This window comes from Salarias fasciatus, chromosome 13 (assembly GCF_902148845.1).
Source record: "Salarias fasciatus chromosome 13, fSalaFa1.1, whole genome shotgun sequence".
In the NCBI taxonomy this organism is placed as follows: Eukaryota; Metazoa; Chordata; class Actinopteri; order Blenniiformes; family Blenniidae; genus Salarias; species Salarias fasciatus.
The window spans coordinates 17,113,792-17,124,144 of NC_043757.1; the positions used below are offsets into that span (position 1 = coordinate 17,113,792).

General features: G+C 39.4%; 1 protein-coding gene across 1 annotated transcript; it reads left to right on the forward strand.

Moving 5' to 3' along the window:
* Positions 1-652: 652 nt before the first annotated feature.
* Positions 653-6,682, forward strand: LOC115399418 (RNA-binding protein 33-like). Its single transcript, XM_030106752.1, has 5 exons — positions 653-675; positions 2,012-2,127; positions 3,222-4,184; positions 4,537-4,851; positions 6,446-6,682. Exons 2-5 carry the CDS (start codon positions 2,013-2,015, stop codon positions 6,550-6,552), a joined length of 1,500 nt encoding a protein of 499 aa, XP_029962612.1. The 5' UTR covers positions 653-675; position 2,012; the 3' UTR covers positions 6,553-6,682.
* Positions 6,683-10,353: the final 3,671 nt, after the last annotated feature.

Sequence of the window (10,353 nt, forward strand, 5' to 3'; positions counted from 1 at the left end):
TTGTGAATAAATAGGGTTACAGAAATTGAGTAAATATACACATGTGCAACCTTTCCTATTAAAAAAGATTGATTAAAATAAAGTTGACTAAATAATAATCATAACAAAAATGATCACAGTGACATTCATAAGCTGGTGGGTATGCTTATTTCCCATTTTTAAATGCACACACTCTTACTGGCATATCATAATCACCAACTTATCGTTCTCACCATTTTATCATTGGGGTATTATAGTTTATTATAATTAATGAAAAGGAAATAATATGATATTGAAATAATTAATGTGTAAAAAAATAATTTCAGTCAACTGAAATAAATATAAAAAATAAAAACAAGGCATTATAGAACTCAAGAGATAAGAAAAACTAAACTTATAAAGAAAATTACTGAGTAAACTTGTTTTTTAGAAAAAGTGTAGCGTCACTCACCAGAGGAGCCTTACCTCACCTTACGTCCTGCATCAAGGAGCGCATTTGGCGCAAAGAAGCTGTGAACCTTGAACTCTCTAGATGATGCAGCCCCAACGTCAACATTTCATTGGTGGAGAGCGCCATCAGTCTCAAATGCTGCATCCTGATTGGTTAATTGAAAGCGGGTTGGTTGACTGAACAGCGTGGAGTTGGCGGACAGGACAGATGGAGGAAGAAGAAACCGTCAAAGGACGAAAAAGGAGGTAAGCTACATCTTTGTCAAACGTAATTTGGGTACAACTTTGTAAAATGTAGATGGCGAGTGTTTATGTTGGTTCAGATACATTTTTGAAGAAACTGGTCGGCATGCGTGGCAGATAGCGAAGCTAGCTAGCTAGTTATGCTATAAGCCCGGACCACATGTGACTGTGACTTAACTAAACAAAATACACGACTTAACTTTCTGCAGTAACATCTTTATGTAAATAACATGCACTTTGAGATTATTATTTCTACAAACAGCGGGCTGCAGATCCTCTTGGAGTTACATACATTGGGTATGACTGGAAATCTTTGTGGTGTCATTGTAGTGAGACCATTAAAGACAATTTTCTCTAACTTCATGCAACTATCTTAACATTAAGGTGGCCAAACGTCACCTAAACGTCAATTTGCACAGAATACCTAATGTGTTGAATGTGACTCATCTTCTGGAAGCAGCCTTGTGGACAGCTCTGCTACTGCTAGAAAAAAAAATCCGAATTTACCATCCCTGTCGGTACAAATGTACACTGTATGCACAGCTGGCTCATATATTTCATGTCATATAAAGGTGCCTGGGGTCTGAAAGCTTTCATTTACACAGAATAAAAAAAATTGTCTTTGTTAAAGTAGTATCTCTGTCGGCTACTGTTTTATTCTTTACATTATATTGAAAAGAGAGTAGGAGATATTTTGTTAATGATATTCTAATACAGAAAAGCCATTATTTCATTCCAGATATTTTCATTTTAATTTAATTTTTGTACCGCTGACACTTGTTAAGGAGAGATTATTTTAGGCATAATAAGGCATGTTGAATAACCTCTGAGAAGCCTGTCTGAATTTGTCTTTAGTTATACATACAAAGGATAAATTAAAGTTATAAGGTATCTTTAAGTAAACTTCGAGTATCATTTAACTATCTAGGCAGAGCCGAGTGTCCTTTTTTGAAAATCAAAATTATGGTCACCCTATTAACATGATAAACTGGAGATGTAAGGAATTGAGAAGGTGCATCTTTGCAAGATATTTTATCAATTAAGCAGGGGTGCAGTTCTTACAGAAATCTTCAAACATCAAAAGTCACAGCCTGAATTTTTACTATGATGTTCCTTTAAGGCCTTCGTGTCTTATTATGGTTTGTCCGGTGGGTTTTGCACCATATTTTTCAGTCCCTGAGTTGTCTGATATGGTTAAATTAACACAATCTGTGTATTCAAAGGTATCAACAAGTTGCTCCACCATATTATGATCTATAATGACATGATAAAACTTGATAAGACAGTGAATCACCTTTTGAAATAATTAAAATGTGTTGTACTTTTATGTATTTAACAGGATGGATGGCCTGGCAGGAAACACTATAAAAGAGATGCCTAAAAGAGCACGAAAACCACCAAAGAAGATGGGTTTTTATGAACTGGACCCCAGCTCACCCAAAGAGGACTCAGATGGTAATTGAGTTATTATTTTACTACACAGCTTAGCTAATTTTTGAATTGATTGCCATTTGTTACTTACTTTGAACACTATAGTAACTAAAATCTTTGAGTTTCTGGTCTCTTATCACTGGAATTATTATTATCAATATATTGGCAGCTTCAGGCACAAACATTGATTTACAGGATTTTTTAAAGAAATGTCAAGAAAAGGGAGAGTAATCCTCACTTGAAACTGTACGTTGTACTGACAGAATTTTACAACTCTGTCAAATTAAATTATTCTTAAATATATTAAGTTATTATTTAAAAAATGTTATTTCAATAAAATTAATTTTTCATCAGAAAAATGTATTACCTTTTTTCCAGGATAGGCATGAAATTGCAAATGGGTCTCTAATTGTTGAGACCTGCAGAAACTCTGTTGCCACTTTATTGCAGAATTTGATTCTTTAAAATGTATAGATAATTTACTGAACTGTTGCAGCAACCCATTATTTAAAACTAATCAATTTGAGACAAAGTAAGACCAGGTGACTACAGTAAAATACTGAAATATTCATACAATACTTCCATCTAACAACATAATAATAAACTAAAAATTGACATAAAATACTCCCCACAACACAGCTACACATAGTTCATTACCCCATTCTTCTCTGCCCTATTCCGAGCAGTTCATTGATTTATACATTGATAATGATAATGGTGAACTTACTTTGTGTAGCGCCTTTTGTACAAGTAGTGCTTTACAGCAAAGAATTTCAGCACCAAGTGCTGCATAAAAAATATCTATAAAAAAAGCCTAATCATTAAATAATGAAATAGAATAAAAATAAAGTGAAAAGATAGAATGGAAAGTGCATAGATGAAATCAGATACAACATTTAAAAGAGTCGCATGAGTGAAGAAGTGTGAAGCAAATGCAAAAAGAATAAAGTTAATGCTAGTTGAAGGCTAAAGTGAAGGCATACATTTTTAGCTTTCCCAAGGCCGTAGACGATTAGAATAGAGACCAAGAAGATATAGTAGCATGTTTAAGTAAGACTGATTTTTGTCCTGTACTGGTTTACTCAAATCTCCATTATTTACTCTGTGTTCTTTTACAGGACTTTTTGTATTTTTGACCTTTGAAGATGGATACACAGCAAAGATTTTTAATGTCTGTGATGTACTAAGCAAAGATGAGAAACCCATCACTGGATTTAGGGATCTGAAGCCAGGGGAAGAAGTATTTGCAAAATGGTCTGACAACAAGTTCTACAATGCCACAGTGGACTTCGTTGGAACAGCTGACAAGATAGAGGATGCCAAGAAGGCCGCAAAGAAAGACATGAAAAAAAGAGATGCAGCTGCCCAAAGATTCTACAGCCCTCCATCCCTACCTCAAGTAGGTCAGTCCACCTCTGCACAGAATCACCCAAATACTGAAGACCACGCTGTCATCCAGCCTCCAACTGCCCGGCCAGTGGACCAGCCTCCACCTACCGAGTCATCTTTACTTATCCAGCCACAGCACCAGCCTGTAACTGCCTGGCCACAGTACCAGCTTCCGGTTTCCCAGGCAACGCCACAGACCCATCCATATTACCAGCATCCACCTGTCCAGCCGTTCCACCAGTATGCACCCATTCTGTCTTCAGTCACACATCGTTCCAGCCTTTCGCAGTATCCAAAGCATCACCAACCTCACACGGCACTGCCCACATCTTCAGACCTGTCGCCACAGCCTGTTTTGGTGGATTTGGATCAGCAAAGACAGCCACCAGCTCCTGCTGCAACAGCCAAAGACAGCTTTCTCAAAATGTTGTACAGTCCCAATACACACCCAAAACCTGCTGTTCTCGGGGACCAAAGCCAGACTAGTATCTCTGAACATGAGACCTCTTCAAGCTCATCTGGAGATACTTTCATCATCCAGCGTGATCCAATTCCAGAATGTGGAGAACCATGTTTCAGTTCGCCTGAATCGACAGAAGACGGATCATGGAAGCCATGCAGGGCATGCAAGGCAGAGGTGGACAAATTACAGGAGGAGAAGGCCAAACTACAGGATGTGCTGTGTGGTCTGAGTAAGTATATTTTGTCTCTCTGTTGCAGTTTTCCCTAAGGTACCCAATTGCTATTCAGTACACACATGCACTGTAAAATGAGTTGTAACACAAACAATGTGGACAATAATCATCTGTCATCAATTGTGGAACATTAAATTGTAATTCTGATTTGTGAAGTTCTACTAAATTTTGTTACTTTACACACAGGGAGTTATTTGGTTCTTTAGTTAAAACTTATAAGCTTTAAACAGTTTGATAAAAATCTTTGCCCACCATGAAATCTTTATTTTTTTTTTTAACTCTTCTCTTCATTTTCTTGAGTTTGATTGCTGCTGTCTCCCTGTATGGTAATTCATCTTTTATGTCACAGGTGGTGAGCACCTCAAGGCATTCAAAAGCTTTCTGGACAAAGTGGAACAGATCCAACCTCAGGCTGGTGTTGGGGCTCCAAAAAGCAGATCTGAGAAGCAAGAGCTGTATCCAGAAAGTGGCCTCTTCTTGTCCTCTACCCGCCTGGCTGCAATCCATGCAGAAGCAAAGAAGGACTGCCTTCGCTTGTTCCATCTTCTTTTTGATGAATTCTTTACTGCAGAGGAGTGCCGAAATACTGTGGCGTTTGGGAAACACGGAAAGGTGCCAGATGGGAAGACAGTCCTGGAGAAGTTCAAAGTCAGTGGGATTCTAAGTAAGTACACTGCTCATTTGGTAGTTATCTATTTATGGAAATGTTATGGAAAAGTTGTGGAAAATCATTAGTAATTGTGTGGGAACCCATTATAGAGAGCAAAAGTCACGCCCACCGATCCCTTGGGACCTTATTTTGAGGAAAAAAAAATGTATGACAGTGAACGGTAAGACACAACATATCTTTTGACCCTGTTTTAATTGTGTCATGAATTACACACATGCGAGGGCGGACCCAAAAGAAACCGGAATTTGGTCATAAAATACTAATAATAATAATGAGTTTCGACTTCTGGCTGTCAGATGTGCTACAGGTAAGCCTCATGCATATCTGTAAGAAATCTCAGATCCCAGAGTGACACTGAAGTCTGTCACGTGCTATTTATAGTAACAGACTACCGCGCCCCTCTGCGATTTTCTCAAAATGGCGACAGTGACTGGAAAGCTAGAGCAGCGCACGAACATCAAATTTTGCTTTTTGCTGGGGAAAACAGCAGCAGAAACACTGAGCTTGTTGCAGCAAGCCTACAAGGATTATGCTCTGGGGAAGACTCAGGTCTATGAGTGGTTCGGGAGGTTTAAGAAGGACCAGATGTCCATTGAGGATCAGCCCACACCAGGACGACCCTCCACCTCCCGCTCAGCCCAAACTGTCGGCGAAATTGAAGCGGCTGTGATGGCAAATCGATGCAGGAGCATTGGAGAGGTGCTGATCTGATGGGGGTCTCCTGGAGTTCCTGCCAGAGGATCATAAGCCAGGGTTTGGGGCTGCGCCAAAATGGTGCGGTGCCTGCTCACACCGGAGCAGAAGGAGACTCGCGTGGACGTGTGCCGGCAGACCAAACGGCAGCTGGAGGACGACGCCGGGCTGCTGTCCAAGGTCATCACCGGGGGCGAGACGTGGTGCTGCGGTATGATCCAGAGACCAAACAGCAGTCCAGCCAGTGGAAACACCATGGATCCCCTCGGCCAAAGAAAGCGCGTCAAGTCCGCTGAGCCATCAAAACAATGCTGATCTGCTTCTTCGATGTGCAGAGTATTGTCCACACCGAGCTTGTCCCTCCAGTCCCTCTAACCTAAAGTTGCTCAAGGGTTTTATATTGGGCCTTTAAGAAGCTGGAAACAGATTTTTTTTCCCTTATTAGTTGACAACTAATAGTTTCAGCTACAGAGAATCAGTTTAATATAATTTTTTTGTTTTTCAAAAATGCTTCCTCATCTTAACACGCATCCAACCATCAACTTTTTCAACATAAACACATTATTTTCAGAAATTAATTTGTCCTAATTCTAGTTTTTATTTCTAGTTTGTTTTTCTCTTTCTTGTGCCCCTTCTCATATTCATCAACATATCTGGCCACATTTGGCATAGTTTCTGAAGTGTTGGAACCCCATGTATTACATAGCTACATTTAAAGCTGTGAGTGTTTTAGTGTCCACACAGTTTTACTGAATTTCCTCCTGTGTGAACCATAGACATAGTTAAGTTTTGTGATATTGGGATTATTAACAAGCTCTCAATACTGTCTTGCTAACTGCAGTTGCATTATGCAATTTGTAATTTGTGCTTTCTTTTCTTTCTTTTCTTCTTGCAGCTTACATCATGCGCTGTGGTACGCTGGATGGTTGGACACCGGTGGAGAAAAGTAAGGTCAAGAAAGCCTTCATAAACAAATGCCGCATCAGAGCCACAACGCTGTGAAGTATTCAATGTGGCATACTCATACAGACACTTGTTAAAGTGACCATGTTCAAAAAATCCCTTCTATGCAGATGCTCCATGTGTGCCTTCAAGACTTCAGTTGTTCAATGTTGTGCGAGTGTGAAGTTGTGCTGACGCTGCACTGATAGAGCAATGTTATTGTTTGAAAACACATTTTCACTGAGGCACATTTATTGTTCAGGTTTTACAATGACAATGATGTAATAGCTTTTTCTAACTTTAAATGTCGACGTTGTTAAATTGAATGTTATTGTTAACATTATCTCAGCTACAGTACTTGGATAATGAAAATACTCATTCACTGCAATTAACTGTTGAGTACTGCTTTTTGAATTTTAATAAAATTTGAGATGACTTTATTCATCCCAAAAGGGATTCATTTGTCTGTCAGCTAATCTGTTATTTGCTATAGAATTATAAAGCCTGATGGTTGTGGGTACAAAGATCATGTATTTCTCTCTGTCCTGCAGTCAAGAGAGAGGCCCATCACAGTATTGAGTGGATGATCTGTGTTGTTTAGGATAAATCCAGTCAGGTGGGAGGAGAATGTCATAATTGAAGTCACTATATAGTATTTTACTGTATCCTTGTGTGTGTGTGTGTGTGTGTGTGTGTGTGTGTGTGTGTGTGTGTGTGTGTGTGTGTGTGTGTGTGTGTGTGTGTGTGTGTGTGTGTGTGTGTGTGTGTGTGTGTGTGTGTGTGTGTGTGTGTGTGTGTGTGTGTGTGTGTGTGTGTGTGTGTGTGTGTGTGTGTGTGTGTGTGTGTGTGTGTGTGTGTGTGTGTGTGTGTGCGCGCGCGACATATTGCTCCTTAGTAGCTCCAGTATTGCTCCTTAGTAGCTCCAGTATTGCTCATTTTCTTTTCCAGAGGAGAAATAAAAGAGCCATTGAAAACACAGAATTGAGATTAGCAGGGTATCTCCCATAAGTCTCAAGTATGACTCCCTCTTATTCTTCTGTCTCACCTATTTCTCCTAGTGAATTTTAGGAGAAACATATGAGAAAAAGTTTAGACAAAACAGAAACTAAAATGAGGCTGACATGAGAATCTCAAATTTGCCTCCTGAGCTGTAGAAGAGCAGGCTTTGAGCAGTAAAATTTTCCTCTGGGTCCTCACTCCTGCATCCACACGCCGTACTGAAAGTCACATGACGTCTCGTTGGAGATGTTTGCATCCGAAACGGTAACTTTTCACAAAGGAAACAGATGAAGTAACCGGTTACGGTTCAGTTCTATCTGCTGCAGTTCTTTGTATTTCTCGCCTTTTAGTTCACAAGCTGGTGAAATCTTCTGTAAAAATGGTCTATTAAGTGTTTTTTCTCCTTCAGAAACACACAGAATGCTATGTAAGAAATATGGGGAATGATATTTTAGGATATCTTATTGTTATTTCAAATATACAATTAAACAGAACTTGCTTTGTATCAGGATCAGCAGAAGCCTTTGGGATATTCTGAGTTTATTACATGATGAAGTGACGACATGTTTTCACAGCTTTCAGTTTGCAAAGAATAACAACTTTTCTCTGTACATCATCAAGAATCAAGCCTTTGTTCTTGCTGCATTTATGTATGTGGGGATAAAGCTCGAGATGGAAATGGACTCATCGTGTAATCGTGGTCCCTCATTTGAAATGAATGGTTCCAGTCGTGCAAATTTCTGACCAAGTCAAGCAGAAACATTCATGTAGGCTACAACAGTTGAAACTGTTCTGGTATTACACTAACAAATTCTGATGCGAAACAGTATTTCAATTTGAAAGATTATCAAAGTTTACGTTATCAGGCGTCCTGAATTCCAGGAGCCTCGATGCTCTACCTGTTTGGATGCGGACTACGTGCCCACAAGCGCAAACTGTGTTTTCAGTCCACAGGGCCAAAGTTGAAATCTGCACCTGTGGTCCAGACTAAACAACTGTACCTGCCTCGAACGGAAAATAAATACCTGCAAACACACACAAACTCACTGTGTGCTCCCGGCTCTGCAGATGGATGTGGCAACGGGCTCCGGGCACCACCTCTGGTTTCTATTCTACAGGGGAAAGAAAGACTTTCAATGTTTTAAGAAGGCAGCTGACGTTGTTGTTTTACCTGTGAATATGGAAAGATCCTCTGGTGAGTGATCTTCATACACAGACGAGGAAAAAATTGTTGGTACCCTTCATTTTATCAAAGAAAAATTCACAGTGGTCAGAGAAACAACTTGAATCTGAGAAAAGTAGCAATAAATAAGAATTCTATGAAATTTAACCAATGAAAGTCAGGCATTGCTTTTCAACCATGAATTATTTCAAAATAATCATTTAAAAAAGATAAACTCATGAAACAGGCCTGGACAAAAATGATGGTACCCTTAATATTAAGCTGCACAAACTTTTGAGACAATCACTGCAATCAAACAATTCCTGTAACTGTCAGTGAGACTTCAGCACCTTCCAGCAGGTATTTCGGCCACTCCTCATGAGCAAACTGCTCCAGTTGCCTCAGGTTGGAAGGGTGCCTTTTCCTGACTTCATGTTTCAGCTCCTTCCAAAGATGTTGATAGGATTTAGGTCAGGGCTCATAGAAGACCACTTGAGAATAGTCCAATGTTTTCCTCTCAGCCATTCTTGGGTGTTTTTAGCTGTGTGTTTTGGGTTATTGTCCTGTTGCAAGACCCATGATCTGCGACTGAGACCGAGCTTTCTGACACTGGCAGCACATTTCTTTCTAGAATCACTTGATAGTCTTGAGATTTCATCGTACTCTGCACAGATTCAAGACACCCTGTGTCAGATGCAGCAAAGCAGCCCCAGAACATAACAGAGCTTCCTCCATGTTTCACAGTAGGGACAGTGTTCTTTTCTTGGTATGCTTAATTTTTATTTATTTTTTTTCTGTGATCATAGCGCTGATGTGCCTTGGTAAAAACTTCCATTTTTGTCTGATCTGTCCATAGGACATTCTCCCAGAAGCTTTGTGGCTTGTCAACATGTAGTTCGGACAATTCCAGTCTGACTTTTTTATGATTTGTTTTTAGCAATGATGTCCCTCCTTGGTCGTCTCCCATTTGGTTCAAACAATGACAGATGGTGCGATCTGACACTGATGTTCCTTGAGCTTGAAGTTCACCTTTAATCTCTTTATAAGGTTTTCTGGGCTCTTTTGTTACCATTCATATTATCTGTCTCTTTGATTTGTCATCAATTTTCCTCCTGCAGCCACGTCCAGGAAGGTTTGCCTACAGCCCCATGAACCTTGAATTTCTGAATATGTGCAACTGCTGTCACAGGAACATCAACCTGCTTGGAGATGGTCTCATAGCCTTCAACTTTAACATGCTTATCTGTAATTTTCTTTCTGGAGACAACTCTTTCCTTTGCTTCCTCTGGTCCATGTTGAGTGTGGTACACTTCATGTGACGACCTGTCTCCCTCTATATGAGCCTCTGATTGATTACAAGATTGGAGACACCTGTGATGCTAACTAGTGGACACACCTTGGACTGATCATTTTCAGTCATTTCTAAGGATACCATCATTTTTTGTCAAGGTCCATTTCTTAAGTTTATTTTTTAAATAATTTTGTTGAAGCATGGTTGAAAAGCAATGTCTGACTTTCATTAGTTAAATTTCACAGAATTTTTTTTTTTTTGTCATTACTTTTGTCAGATTGAAGTTATTTCTCTGACCACTGGGAATTTTTTCTTTCATCAAACAAAGGGTACCAACAATTTTGTCCACATCTGTAGCTACACACTTAGAAAAAAAATATAAATAAAAAAGAAAGCCAGCACTACTATC